General features: G+C 37.7%; 1 protein-coding gene across 4 annotated transcripts; it reads right to left on the bottom strand.

Annotated features, from left to right (window-relative positions):
* Positions 1 to 509: 509 nt before the first annotated feature.
* Positions 510 to 13,495, bottom strand: sppl2a (signal peptide peptidase like 2A). Of its 4 annotated transcripts, none has more exons than XM_014985137.2 (17): positions 13,270 to 13,494; positions 11,138 to 11,248; positions 10,855 to 11,037; positions 10,132 to 10,221; positions 9,399 to 9,532; positions 8,029 to 8,180; positions 7,814 to 7,910; positions 6,849 to 6,950; positions 6,435 to 6,516; positions 6,088 to 6,162; positions 5,956 to 6,012; positions 4,516 to 4,569; positions 3,888 to 3,987; positions 3,715 to 3,795; positions 3,474 to 3,634; positions 1,636 to 1,672; positions 510 to 988 (listed from the first exon to the last, which is right to left on the bottom strand). In XM_014985137.2, the coding sequence occupies exons 1-17, from the start codon at positions 13,327 to 13,329 to the stop codon at positions 951 to 953; spliced, it is 1,614 nt and encodes a 537-aa protein (XP_014840623.1). In that variant the 5' UTR covers positions 13,330 to 13,494; the 3' UTR covers positions 510 to 950. The 4 variants fall into 4 exon arrangements, with proteins under 4 accessions (XP_014840623.1, XP_014840624.1, XP_014840628.1 ...); XM_014985138.2 differs by having other exon boundaries at positions 1,636 to 1,669; XM_014985142.2 differs by lacking the exon at positions 4,516 to 4,569 and having other exon boundaries at positions 13,270 to 13,495.
* Positions 13,496 to 14,999: the final 1,504 nt, after the last annotated feature.

Below are 14,999 nucleotides of genomic sequence, written 5' to 3'. Positions count from 1 at the left end.
ACAGAAAGCATACCTTTGCATATGTGGAAATACATAGTCCTTAATTTGTCTTTTACATTTTTTTTCACCCTTTGTACTATTTCACAACTATTACATATTTTGGAGTTTCACAATTTTTTACATCAGGACAGAAGTTTTTATTAATTTATTTCAAAATAGCTCAAGCTCAGAGTAAATTTGTAACACCTGCAAACTTCAAGTCCTTCCACAGATTATTTAGGGGTAATCCAAGGGTGGTGAAACACGTGCCCACCACACTTTTCAGAATTATCTGCTACTTTTTGCCAGTCTATCATATAAAAGTCTAACAAAATGCAAACATGTGTGTGGCTGTAACATGACAAAATGCAATATCCACATTATGACACTACAAAATCCATTTGTTTATTCTGTGGCTCTGCAAAAATGTAAAAAAGAAAAATCTTTCCTCTTTAAAATGCCCAGCACACAAAACATATTTCAAAGATAATAAAATTTTAATGTTTAAAAAAAAAACACACACACACACAGGAGATTAAGTAGTTTCTTTATTATAAGGCAAAGGGGAAAAAAAAGTCATAGCTTACAAAAAAGATTATACAGAAAACCCAGTTATCAAACTTATATTATTCTGCAGGTAGATGTTATTTAAACCCCCCTCATTCTGTCAAGCCAGATTCTATAAAGTGCTTTCTAATTTCGTTTACCGCTGAGGCGAAGTCATCGCTGATTTCTGCTAGTGAACATAACAGACCTCTCAGGCACTACAAGATGTTTCAATTACTCCAACATCTCCTGTGGGCTGATCCGGTAGTTCCCAAGCTCCTGATCACGTCAGTGAAAGTGATTCTAAGTTGTCAGAAAAGTCAGAATAGACATAAAGTGTTCCCTTGCAATGCAAATGTGAAATAAAAAAAAAAAAACAACCACTGTAAAAAAAGAAAAAAAAAAGTGATTCCAGCAGTCGGAGCTCAGCAGCTTTCCCCTATGGACCGGTCAGTTCTTCCCTCTAAAATAAAAGGTAAAACAAAAAAACAAAAATTAACAAAGGGTGTTAATAATTTATTTAAAGTGTTCAATGGTCTCATGCTGCTCAGTGCGAAAACTGTAGATCCAAAAGCAGGCAAGCAGAAAATCTTAGCATTACCTCCTAACCCATCCAAACTCCATGCAATAGCTCTCCAACGCTAACCGCAAGCAACAGCATGCAAAAAGGCCGAACGAATATCAACTCATTATTATCCCTGTTGATTGGAAAAGACGAATGAATGCGGGAGATGAGGAAGACGAGTAGCTGCACAACATAATGCAGAAACAAAGAGATGAAGTTAAAGAGCTGTTCCAGGGCCACAACTTTTATTTAATCCGCATCAAAGAAGTGTTGGCTTTTCATCTGAATTGTTTCTTATTGTTGTTGTTGTTTTTTTGTCATGTGGAGACACCTGGTGGTCTGTTTGTGGAAAACACTTTGATGTTCCACATGGCAGTTTTCATTTGTTGGGATTTGCGTCTTAGCGAGACGCTGACCCTGGAAATCAGGAGATAGAAAAGGGGAGAGGGGGAAATAAAAGCTTGTGAGAGGTGATGAGTGGTAAGAAGCAACACTAATGAGAGGAAATAGGCAAAAGAAGGGATCTGGGTCGGAGAGAAGCACACCTGGCAGCAAAGGTTCCCTGGATGAATCCAAAACCTGCTGAAAATTAATCAAAGACAGAATCACATCTTGCTTCTACTCCCCTCTCTCTCACACACACACAGAAACACACAACCAAATGCTTAAAAATGTTCACAAAAGAACAACAACATTGTTTCTCGCAATTAGGCCTGACTAGTCCAATAACACATGTTGCTATGTTGCTAGACGATAAATTGTCCCAGAAGTTATTGCGATGAACGATAAAATTGCTGTTTTGAGACCATTTTCAGGAAATATAGTAGTAATGGCCTAATAATGCAAAAAAAAAAAAAAAACACGTTCATTTATGACAATAGATTGTTTTTTTTTATGTAGACATCTGAAACTGATCTTTGAGGAAAAGTTTGTGGAAATCTAATTTTTATACCAAAACAGGCAACATGTATCATCTGAGCTGAGGAGAATAAACGGGAAAACTTCAGCAGTGGTGATGAAACAGCTCAAACAACAGACTCAAATTATTATTTTTACTGTTATCCTAATAATGCTACAGCAGTTAGCCAGAAGCTGTAGCTTCAGGAAACGGCTTGGAACACAAGTTTCCAACCCAAAATGGCCTCCCATAAAATATCTGAAATACCTTTGCCAACAGAACTGTGTGAGGAGAAATTCTACCGTTTGTCTAAAAGCAAACACGGATCGATAACAACGCAGTCTGCGAAGAGCTTGCAAGAGAACACGTCGTTATCATAGGTATGCAGCACCTTTTTAAAGGCAAACAGTAACGCGACGCCAACCTGCAAATAGAAAGCTGCTTGCTTCAGGGAAATTTTTATGCAAAAGCTGCTTTGAAACTGAAGCACAGATTCAACGTGTTAGGCAACGCCGTCTTGTTTTGCAGCATTGAGCATATCGTGCTTTACAAAAGCATACCTTTGAGCCGATTTACCAATTTTCCTCATGACAAGGAGAAACTTCAAGGGGATTTAGCGGGACTTGATAAGGACACAAAGCACTGGGTAATTTGTAAAGTGGAAGGAAAAACAAGACTTTGAAAGACGTTGCTCTGTTTTCATTTGGAAAAGAAATATTTGAAATTTAAAGGTGCAACGATTGCATTTTTTTTTTTGGCTAATCATCTATTTTAATTTTGACCAATAAAAAAAAAATGAAGAAAAAAGGGTAAAAATTGATTTTGTTGTTGTATATAGTCTGTAAAAAGAAATCGGATCAGAATAAAATTGGCGTAGTTAAAAACAAAGAAATCGGAAATAAAATCTTTGATCAGTGCAAGTCTGAAGGTAGAGAAGAGCTAAAAAAATTAATAAAAATCAGGGGAGCGTCGGTTGTAGTTTTTGGGCTGATCTTTAAAAAAACCTGACCTGCCGATTCTAATTTTGGTCAATACCAATTTTTTTTTTTTTTTTTTTTTTTTGTCTGAAAAGTTCTTTTGTGACATTGTGGGCAGGGTCTGTGTCACGCCAGAGTAGAAGCGGAGATAGATGAGATCGGTTTCACATGTAAATATCAGCCAATCTCCCAAAATGACGGAAATCGGTGCAGCCCCTTCTCAAACAGTTAGCGTGTATTCATGTTCAGTCCCCTTGTGGTCAACATACTGAAGAATCACATTTTGCTTAGGTGACTTATGTACGTTTTATTCAGGGTAGCAGAGTAAAAGAGAGCAAACACAGATATATTCCAGGTTTTTCAACTTTTAATTTTTAAATTAATTGGTAAGGCATGTATTATCTTTCCACCCTGCAACTATGCATCACTACTGGTGTGCTTGGTTGTTGTGGGACAAACTTCAAACCGAGCCATTCTGACTCTGCTCTTCACAAGCCGCTCTTCTCACCTCGTATGTCGTTCCCGTCCAGAATTGCCTCATCTCCCCCCTGCAGCCCGCAACCACGGCGGAGGTTATCAAGGTGAAAGGCACCAGGTAGAGCAGGGCGGGCTGGCCCATCCCCGACAGAAGCATCACTGCAAAGGTCAGCACCAGTCCCAGGAGGTAGGCTGCCAGGAGCAAGCGGGATGGATATCAAAATACGAGCAAAACCCAATATACACATACAAAAATAAATAAGGAAAATTACCAAAAACGCAGCTGATGAAGTAGACATTCTTCCTGCTGTTGACCCAAATGTCAAACCTGCTGCAATAGGCCACCAGGAGGCCTGTTGGGTAAAGGACAATCCAAGAGCAAAGTGATGAGCAGTCGCCGATCTGTACTTTTAAAATGTCGACCTCAACAGGCGTTGAATCTCACCTGGGACAATGATATCTCCGTAACCGAGGATGGAGAACTGCAGCCCACACAGGTTCTGAGTCCAAGCTGAGAACCGCGGGACGCGCATCACCACGGGTATCTGCACATGTGGAGAGTCTTTTTTTAATGGCAGAGCAGTCACTGGAGCGGGGCTAAATACAGCGGCTAATGCTTTATGAACGCAACGTCTGTAATGCTGCGGTGTTTGAAATCAGAGTCTGCAAAAGCAGTGGCGCCCCAAGGGGGAAACATCGGGTGGCCATTTGTATCTGGGGCTGGAAGGAGGCACCCTAAAAGTTTTAATGGCCTGGTCCCCCACATGAAAATTTTATTGGGGCGCCACTACTTCACTATGCTTTGTTCTTTGCCTTCAACTCAGTAACTTTGTATAAATTTAGTCTTGTTGTGCTGATAGAGAAAACACAACAGTTCATTTGGACTGCCCTAGAAGAACAGAAAGAAAAACAATGCACAAAGTAAAGGTCCGTTAGCAAACCACTCCCATATTTTTAAGTTGTCAATCCTGCTAGAGACATAAAAAGGTTCCTTCCTCCACCTTTCCCCCAGGATGAAGCATAACAAATGAAAAAAAAAAAAGGTAGTGGATGGGTAACAAGTCAAGTCTTACTTTCTCAGAAGGAGGCTGGGGTTCAGCGGGGATCTCCACCATGTTACCTTGTGTCTAAGACAGAGCCCACCCAACCCCAGCGCACAGTTAGTAGATCAGTCTACAGTTCCCCTCAGGGCATTCACAGCAGCCTGGATGCTAATAAAGCTGCTAACAGTTTGAAAGAGAATATCACCAAGCTTAGCTTAGCTTGTAGCTTACGAGTGGCCCCCCACCCCACCCTTAACCTCCCCAAGATGAAAACACCTGCACATGCGTTAATAATGCTTTACACTGACAGGAAGGACGGTTTGCCTTATTAGGTAACAGACAAAAACTGAAAAATAGCATTTAAAAAAAAGATACATGTGCATCTCAATCAGTTAAAATATCAATACAAAGTTTTATCCAAAAAGTGAAATATAAGGCAGCATTTTTCCCCCTTGTACTTGTCCACCTTTCTCCTTCCACTCAACTTTCTGTGTACAAAGTACTCATTGTGCAGCTGACTCTTTGTCAATGGCCTGTTTTGGCTTCTGGAGAATGTTAATGACACAAGTCATTAGGCCGTGACTGCACAGAACAGACGATAACGTGACCAAAAAGGTAAATAAACATAAACGGTAAAATGGACACCGTTGTTAGTAATGAAGGTATATAGTAGGATTTTCCTGTTTTTAATTGAATTTTAAAAAATGCATTAATATTTTGATGACAATCTGGTTTACCGAGATGCACATGTACTTTTGCACACTGCAAAGCCAGACCACATTTTCCAGTAAGTTAAACAGAGGCTTTAATAAATTACAGAGCCAAAACTGGTCACATTTTAAAGAACATTTGAAAGATGATACAGAAATAGCTGGAATGACTGGAGTTTTGTCCTGATAAATGGATTGAAAATTGAGCAACACACTCCCTGGCCCCTCTTATTGTAGATACCATGAATTATTACGATAATTATATGGAAATTTTCCCTCATTAAAAAAAAATCCTACAGAAGTTTAAGTGAAGTTTGTAAACAGAAAATATATTTTTACAACAATATTGATCATTCCTGATAAAGTAATGCCATTTCAGCTTTTTTGTGCCTGTCCTTTAGTTTGCAGCGGTTTTGTCTTGACATTTAACACATTTCTGAAGAATTAACATTCAGTTTCCTGTTTCCTAAATAGGGGTACAATAGTTATTTGCCTCAGAGCGTTACAAAACTGCATGATTAGGTTTGGGAAACGGTTTCGCCTTCAACGACCTTTTCCAACACCACATAATAGGAAGTTTCTGACCGAAACTCTGTCTAACGCTCACTCGCTTCCCTACATAAGAATTTAACTCAGATCACCATATTTGGGCACGCAAATATGATTTTCAAAAACAAAAAGATTATTTGTGATGATTTTAGCAATTTATCTTCACAGTTTCTATATGAAATTATAAATATAAAACTGTTGGAGAAATTACCTTCTCCCCGGATGCGTCGGGACCGAGAGCGACCTGCACCATGATGCTGACTCCATTCTGGTCAAGAGCAAAAAGAGTGGAAGTTAATTACAAGCAAATTACAATACAGAAAAACAGCTTATTTATACAAACCTTTGTGAAGAAAGGAGTTATGAACACAAAGAAGACGTCATACAGCAGGAGGAGACTCAGCAGGATCACACAGATCTGTCAGAAATAAGACAAGTTAATATAAAAAAACTGATTCTAGATCAGAGAAATCCTACAGACAATCCTAATCTGCTAGGTTATTATTTCAAATAAAGCAAATCAAAAATTATATCCTGGCCAATTCTACAAGTTTAAAATGGAAAACATAAACAGCCTAAAAGAAAATACTAGGTGAATTCCCCCCAGAGCAAACACAATAAAATGAAACACAATATAAACCAATAAAATGCTGAGGCTACAGCTGTGTAGGTGTGTATGTATGTGTGTACCTTGAAATTGGACAGTGTGATGGTCTTCATGAAGTTGAGGCAAAAAGCAATGCCAAGCAAGTTCTGCAGGATCCAGATCCATCTGTGAGGACAAAACAGCTTTTTAATCAGATATGAGAAATCGACCACTGACAGGAACCGGACGGTTTTATAATTGGAGATCGGCTGATCGGAAACTAAAAACTAAAACTAAAAGTTACCCAGTCAGCGTCAAAAATATAAACCAGGTCTTCAAATTCACATGAACTAATGAGGATGATGAAGTGTGTGTTGCTCTGTGAGAAGCCAACAATTTGGGCGTTTCCAACTCAATTCTGCTTCACTTCAAATCAGACGCCTGCATTAATATCAGAGAGAAATGGAACCAAAACAGAACAGAGGGTGTGTGTGTGTGTGTGTGTGACATGACAGTACCTGTCTTCATTTCTGTACACTCCCCAGATCACAGCGACAGTAATGCACACGGCAGCCAGCAGGATGGACCTCACTGACAAGTTCTTGTTGTACACAGAAAAGCTGAGAAAAAACACACACATACACACACACACACACACCAATGATTCGGGGTGCATTAAACAGCTGAAGCTGCTGGAAACACAGAAATAACACACACACCGCTCACAGGGCTCTCTGTGTGACACACTCTTGGTGTGAACACACAGTCTGGGTTGTTTGTTTTGAGTAATGGTGACTGAATAACTGCATAAATGAGGAAATGGGAATATTTCCTAATGGTAACTCATCTACGAAATGTTCGATTTCAAAATATTATTTCTAGGGCTGAAACTAAAGATCATTTTAGGAATCGATTATTCAGATGATTAATCTGATTAAAAAATTGCCACATTCTTCAGATTTTTCATTAAACCACTTTTTTATACAAAATTAAAAATACATTAAAAGGTGCAAATAAAGAATGAGAAAATAAACATTCCGCAGCATTAAATGCAATAACGTAGCATTCATTTAGTATACACTTGATCATTTGCATTAATCGATTAATAAATGGATAGCAAAAAGGTCCTCAGACCAACATTTTGTTCTTTACAGAATTTGAACCAGGTAATGTAAAACTAAATCTAACTTAAAAAAAACAAAAAAACATCTAAAATGTACATATATTTTGTACAGTTTTGGCCTAATTCCTGCTCTGAGTGTGTTGTTCTTTCAACAAATGACCTTCTTTTGAGTCTGTATCGTCCAGCTAGTGATAAATCGATTCCTAGATTATCCGATTATTTCAATAAGCGATTAATCTGATTAATCTTTTCAACCCCAATTATTTCCAGCTTTTTTACATTTTTGTAAAGAAAAAAAGAATCCACTTTGCACATCTTTCCAAGTGCATTTTATAATACTGGAAGAAGCGAGGCTCATACCTTAAAGTGCCACAACGGATTAAGTCCAGCACTGCATCCAGGCAGCTGAACAGTGCTGAGGCAGTGGCGAAACAGAAGATGGCGATAATGATGTAAACTGTGAACGGAAAAACGGAAAAAGAAAACAAAATGCGGCAGTTAAAAAAACATAAAATAAATTCCTCGTATGATTATTCCAATCCCAACAAGTGATTGGCTTATTCTGTTCCGCTCACCGAGGACGTTGTAGAAGAAGTACATGAGCACCAGCATCCCGCACATCACGATGACGAAGATGATGATGTTGAGGGGGGAGTAGAGCACTCTGCTGCTGTCCGTTTTGTGTTCTTCTGCTCCTCCTCCGGCAGCGAAGCTTTTCAGTCGTTCGCTGGTGTGAAAAAGGGGAAAGGTGTTTGACCAAAAATCTAAAATGGCTGAGTAATTTAACAGGAGTTTTCATGTACCGTATTTTCCGCACTATAAGGCGCACCTAAAAACCTTCAATTTCCTCAAAAGCTGACAGTGAGCCTTATATATGGACCAATATTGAGCCACAACAGGTCTAGCAACTACGGTAAGCAGCCGCCGACTTCATTTTCGTAGAAGAAGAAGCACACGACGCATGCTGGGATAGTTGTCAGAACGCTGGTTTGTTAATAAAGTTTGACTGACCCATCTACCTACCGACCGTCTATAATCAGGTCGTCTGCAGATCATTTAGCACCACGTTCTCCATGAACATGCTGTGCGCAAACGGAGAAGTATGACCATCGTCCGGCCCGGTCACGGAAGGCTCTCCTCGCCGACCGGAGTCGGACTGTTTTGTTGACATTCCGTTTAGTGCAGCTCCATCTAGTGGATGCATAACGTAACTCCAGCCTCTACTGTAGCGTCTATTCTATGCTACAGGAGAGCATAGAATAGGTGCGCCTTATACATGAAAAAAGTTTTAAAATAGGCCATTCATTGAAGGTGCGCCTTATAATTCAGTGCGCCTTATAGTGCGGAAAATATGGTAATTACACAAAATAGCTGTCATGCTCCTAATAGATTAACACCAGCAGTGTGACAAGCTGGTTAGTTAGTCAGGCTGTCTCGTCAGGTAGCCAGATTCAGTCTGAAACTTTCAAACTGTTACTTTAAAGCAGAAACCCCAACAAGTGTTGATACTAGTTTCCTACTTCCGTTTATATCGCTACGTAAACTAACCATTCATGGAATATGCTCCTATAACTTATAACTTACTTATAACTTACTTATAACGATAACAATATTTATCGTATCGTTTGTAATTTATTGTGAGCATTTTCTCATAAGAATTTTGATTTATTGTTTTGTTGGTAAGTCACAATAAACAATGTTAAACAAAACTGACATTTTTTATCAGAAATGTTAATTTATAAATTTTTTCTGATGTTTGATCCACGGGTGAATTAATAAATGTTAGTAAATTCGACAATTTGAATAAATGCCATTGCTGTATGCAGTTTACTGATATAATAATAATGTTATGACAAAAGTAAAATGTTTAGCTGCACAGCGAAATAAAGCTTTCGCTCACACCGCCCCTACGAAACTTCAAGCTCTCTGAAGTACCAACTCTCACCGTTCACACGCTCTACTCCATAAGCCGCCCAAAGCCACCGTTGCTATAGCGATCAGCAGTAGGACGACGATGTTCAGATCAATTTTAGAGTACTGCGGCGCGTACAGCTTCACTTCCATTCCTTCGCCAAACACCTGGAGGAAAAACAAGAGGTTAACAGTTCTGATGGGTGACACCAGGTAAGATCAGGGCTGCATCTAACGATTAATCTATTTAATCTATCAATTATTCTGACAATTAATCAATTAACTGGACTAAAAAGTGGCAGATTTTTCATTTAAACCTTTAGTTTTTTTACATTATATTCAATTAGATTACATTAAAAGACGCAAGTTAATTCCTTTTACAAATAAGAAGATAAACATTTTACAGTCTAAAATGCAATAACATATCAGGGGTTTTGAGTAGAACATAATGACGGACAAAGTTTTTTCATCTTAAATGCAAAATGTTTATGTTGTTTGTACAATTTTGACATTTTTCAGCAAATGGCCTTCATACTCCACTTCACGATTAATCGATCACTAAATTAGCCAACAATTATTTCAATAATCAATTAATCTCAGTTAATCGTTTCCGACACAGATAAGATTGAACTCTTTTTGGTAAAACTAGTGCCATTTCTATATGCAATACTGTAACTTACATAATATGACTACATTTCAAATTTGCTCTTGGAGGAGATAAAATCTGATCCAATAAAATGCAGAGACAGAAAGCAACCCCCACTTACACGCTCGGCCGACAGGAAGTCCCTGTATCTCATGAGAGCCAGAGGAATGAGGACCTTTGGATACTCTGACTCGTTGGCAGATGGAGTGACCTGAGGAGCAGAGTTGGCAACCACACCAAATAAACTTGTGTAGACTGGAACAAGAAAAGTCTATAGGGTTCAGCAAAGATCATCTGTTTAGCTCAGAAACAAGAGTACAATCATAGAAACAGTCATTAACACGCCACTTCCTTATTGCTGTATGGATATCTGTATGTTTGTTTGCTTTCCCAAAAATGATTTGCCTGACAACTACAGTTCTGGTTACGCCTCTTACGGAAAAAAGCTTTTAACAAGTTTCCATAACTTTGCCTGAGCTTTAACAAATTAAAAGAATTTTGTGAAAAAGTCAGAAAATACAGAAAATTAATGTCTCTGCCCAGAGAGAAAAAAACAACAAATGCCGAATATAGAATTTTATACAAGAGAACATTTCACTTCCTGTGGTTTTCTTAGTCATTTAAATACAAAAGGAGAAACAAGTTCTTGATTTAGCCAAAGTTGGAAGCAAAACCTGTAAAACTGATTTAGTCTTTCTATACTTTTTCAAGAAACTGAGATTTTTTATCTCATAGAAAAAGAAAAAAAAACAATATTTAACAACTAAAATTAAACAGTAAAAAAGGGCATGTATTTTATCTTTTTTTTCCCAACCAAAAATTCAATTTCATCTAAATGTCTTACCAGTGTTGTGTTGCTCGCAATAAGCAGCGCCTTAGCGCCAAGTTTTTGGGCTATGATGGCCTTCTGGCTGAATCCGCATTCCCCCCTCATCACCACCAGAGCTTTGCCCTGTACCACCTCTGGTCGGACTCCCGAGTCGTCACACAGCACAGTGGACGTCAGATTCACCAGCTTGTACGTCGTCTGATAAAAATAAAAAAAATAAAAAATAAACAATGAGCAGGTAGTGTAAGGAGACAAGCAAGGCCAGAGTTTCCTGAAGTGAAGATAACTGATAACTTACAGCTTTATCGAGCGTTTCTTCAAGAGGAGTCCAGGAGTGATTGAAGACGAGGCAGTAGTCCCGAACTAAACTTCCATTTGAGATGTGCAAAACAGCCTCTTGGCAATTTACCTGTAGGTGAAGAAATACAATGGATGTTTTAACCTAATTCCACTTTTTTAAATAAATTAAAAAAAAAAAAAAAAAATCGCGCCAACATGACTAAATGGAGACCCCGGATAACAATATTTAAGCATCCTACAAGTTTATCTTTATTTTAGTCAGTGGTTGGAGTGGAGAAAGCAAGTTATTTACATGGTTGAAACGATTAATCGGATTAATCAAATACTGAAATAATCGTCAACTGATTTAAAAATCAACTAATTGTTAACTGGAGTATACAGACTGAAAAAAAATAATTTGCTGGGAAAAAAAAAAAACATATTCAGAGCCGTAATTAAGTCACAAAAGATCTGTACATTTTACATTCAACATAAAAACCTTTGTCTGTAAATGTTTTAGCCAAAACTCCACAAGTGGCACACTTTTAGCTTTATCCGTATCAAATTCGCCAATTTATAGCATGTTACGCAATAAAATGTTTATTTTCTTATTAAAAAAGGAATTAAATTATGTATTTATTTGCATCTTTTAATGTACCATATTTCTAAAATTAAAAAAAGGTTTAAATGCTTAAATGAAAAACCTGGAGAGTGTGCCATTTTTTTAAAAATCCGACTAATCACCAGAATAACCAATGAAGTATTTGATTGTTAAGTTTTCTTTATTATTATTAAATCGTTATTTAACCAGATAAATCCCACTGAGACCAAGACCTCTTTCACAAGGATGACCCGGCCAAGAAGGGCAGCAGCACAAGTCATGACAGATGAGACAAGTAAACAGAAAGAACAAAAATAGATATTAGAAACATCTAAACAACAGTTTGACACTGAAGGACATTCAGTTGGGACGATACTAATTTATAGAACAGTGGCAATTCAAGAAAACTCAGGGTAATCATTCTTGGATAATTACAAGACCAATGAGGATTTTTTTAAACCAGCATTTTATTTTCAGAGTAAGACATTTTCAGACCAATTAATGAGTCATTGCACAATTAGTGTTTTATGATTTTTGGATTCTGGATTCTTAAATAATGCGATTTAAAGAGGGTCAAAAGTGCTGCAATTAAGAAACAAACATGTTTTCATATTTACACACATAAATAGCTTTTAAGAGTAACTGTGGTTATTTGTCCATTGTGCACCCTGCATCTTACCTGTTCACCACTGGATAGATGAAATATTTCTGTATGATTTTATTTTGCAGTTCACTCATGTAGACATAAATTCACACGCAGTTTTTTTCCATGACAAATGCAGATTTATAATATAGTTATATTTTGACATTATACATTACCTTAAGTGCTAGAGTATGAATTACACAGTTTATTATTTTAAAGTTAATTTTAATATTTATCGGAATATTTAAATATCTATGCACAAATGTATATTTTTTTACGTATTTACAATGTTCCAAATTATCATATATAAATATTTATTTTCAATGTTAAGTGATAAGTAAATATTTTTATAATGACTTATTTACTTGGAATGTGGCGCCTTCAGTTGTCTTCAGTACTCGGTTTTTTTTTCTTTTTTTTCTGATTTAGCTTTAATCGGGACTAATGCCGTAAATAAAAACGTTGTTGCTATAGAGAAGTGGAGATTGGGAAAATCTCTACCTGAAACAACTAAACTAATGTTTAGACTGGCTAAATTGGTTTAAAAGGCCGTAAAACTTATTTATAACTATATGTAGTTGTATATTTTTATGCACAAATATATATTAGACATATTAACGTGTCCGTGGAAAAGGAACGTGTTCAGTAGAAATACAAACAGTTTTCGGTGTTGTTTCTATGAGGCTGACTCAAAAACCAGAAAGCTAACACTAGTTAGCATTGTTAGCTTCGCCTCTACTCTCCGCATTCTGTCCGTTTTAAACCACAGCTCGGCTAAAACACACATCGGCGCCTTGTAACGACAAAACACGCAGGCTGGTGGCTCTCGGCGCTCCGTGTGTCACTGTGTTTTCGACAACAACATAGCTCTTTAAGCTCGACAGAAGCTAGTCCCTTTTAAACCTACCTGCGATATTAGAGAAATGACAGACAGAAGAGCGACGCCGAGCGCTCCTTTCGCCTCCATCTTCGTCTTTCCACGGACTTTGTTTTAATCTTGGATGTCAATTACTCCCTGTGCGGTACAAGACCATTTTTGTTCGGCTGGATAAGTTCGTATCGTGACGGTTGTTGTTTTCGCCGCTAATAGCTGCCCCGGCACTTCCTGTATTGGCTTGTGTCATGTGAGACACAAGCGGAGCCTTTTTAGTTTCTGTTCCTCTCACACACGCGTTTTGGGCCTTCTCAGAAATAAAAGTCCCTTCTAGTCGACGGGGGAATTCCTTTCTCCTTCGAGCTTATGCGAAAGTATTCATACCTTTTAAACTTTTTACAAGTTTTTATCTTGCTACATCGGGCATTTTGGTGGTCAAGTTTATACAGGAATATAGGAATATATTAGAATGGAAATTAAATCAGATTAATGAATGAACTGTGACTAACTGAAACTGGAATGCTGAACATTTAACTTCAAAACTAATTACCTAATTAAGAAAACAAAGGAAATATTAAATTTTCAGAACCACAAATGAATCACACAAGTGTTGTAAAACAGATTAACCCTGACGTTTGGCAAGGATCAAGACCTCAGCTAAACGTGAAGGTCGGGAGAGGTCGGGTCACTGTCCAGGTTCAGACCTGCCCACCACTTTTTAACAGTAGGTCGTAAAACTCAGCGAAGGGTGAAAATGGGCTAGCCTTCAAGTTAGACCAAGAAATGTGGCATTTGGGCAAGATACGACTAGGGAAAGAGGGGAAAGCGAATATTGGAAAATGAAAACTAGCAGCTCTGAATTGTTCTGCAACCAGACTATCTCTTTCACGTAGCAGACTTATACCAACAGGGTTGTTATGAACAAGAATGGGATCATTAGGTCCTTCTCAGAAATCAAAATAACAGAAAATAGTCAGAGATTTTATTTACCTTAAGAGGTGAAAGCTGGAAAGCCCAGAAACTGGTTCAAATAAATGCTTCCTCATGTATGCAAATGGCCCAGTCAAAGTCCAAACCTAGATCCAACAAAAAAATATCTATATTTTTTTTATATATATATATTTTGGGTGGACACAGCCATGTCTTGATTGGTCTGCAGATGTGTTCTGCTCTTTTTCATTCGATGGACTGACTAGAACTACAGGATGTTGAAATATTGGGCTCCGCTCTGTGCTTTCACCCTGACCTGTCCGCTGTGCTCTTCCATGATGCCGTTTGCTCACCGATGTTCTCCAACAAACCTCGGGTGAATTCTATTTACTAATCAGGAAACATCTAAAGGCAATATTGGGAGATTTCAAAGGAACCCGAATACAAATACACCCCAGACTTATCAGATTTTTTTTGCTTGTAAGTCCAATGTTATCATTTTTCTTACATTTAAAAACTTAAAACTTCTTTGTTTTGGTCAGCAGATGCTGTATTTGAATCTCTCTAACTGTCTTTTCTGGGTTTTTGCAGCATTAATTTGATTTCTAATTGGTTTTGTAATATTTCCCTACCATATTGTCAGGTTCAACAAAAGTACAGATAAAATCCAGATTGGGGTGGTGTTTTTCTTTCAGTTTATTTGTCTTTTCTCATTAATTATAATTTTCTTAATTTTTACCAAAGATGTTGTGTTACTTTTTAACTGATCCAAATAGTCCTGTAAACCGGACAGAGAACAGAGGGAAGCGCTCCTGCTCTGAACGGTGACCCGT

The sequence above is a fragment of the Poecilia mexicana genome, unplaced genomic scaffold, assembly GCF_051168715.1.
Source record: "Poecilia mexicana isolate PSO_F unplaced genomic scaffold, ASM5116871v1 scaffold_3, whole genome shotgun sequence".
Taxonomy (NCBI): Eukaryota; Metazoa; Chordata; class Actinopteri; order Cyprinodontiformes; family Poeciliidae; genus Poecilia; species Poecilia mexicana.
The sequence above is the reverse complement of the archived record's forward strand: the minus strand, read 5'-3'. Positions and strand labels throughout refer to the sequence as shown.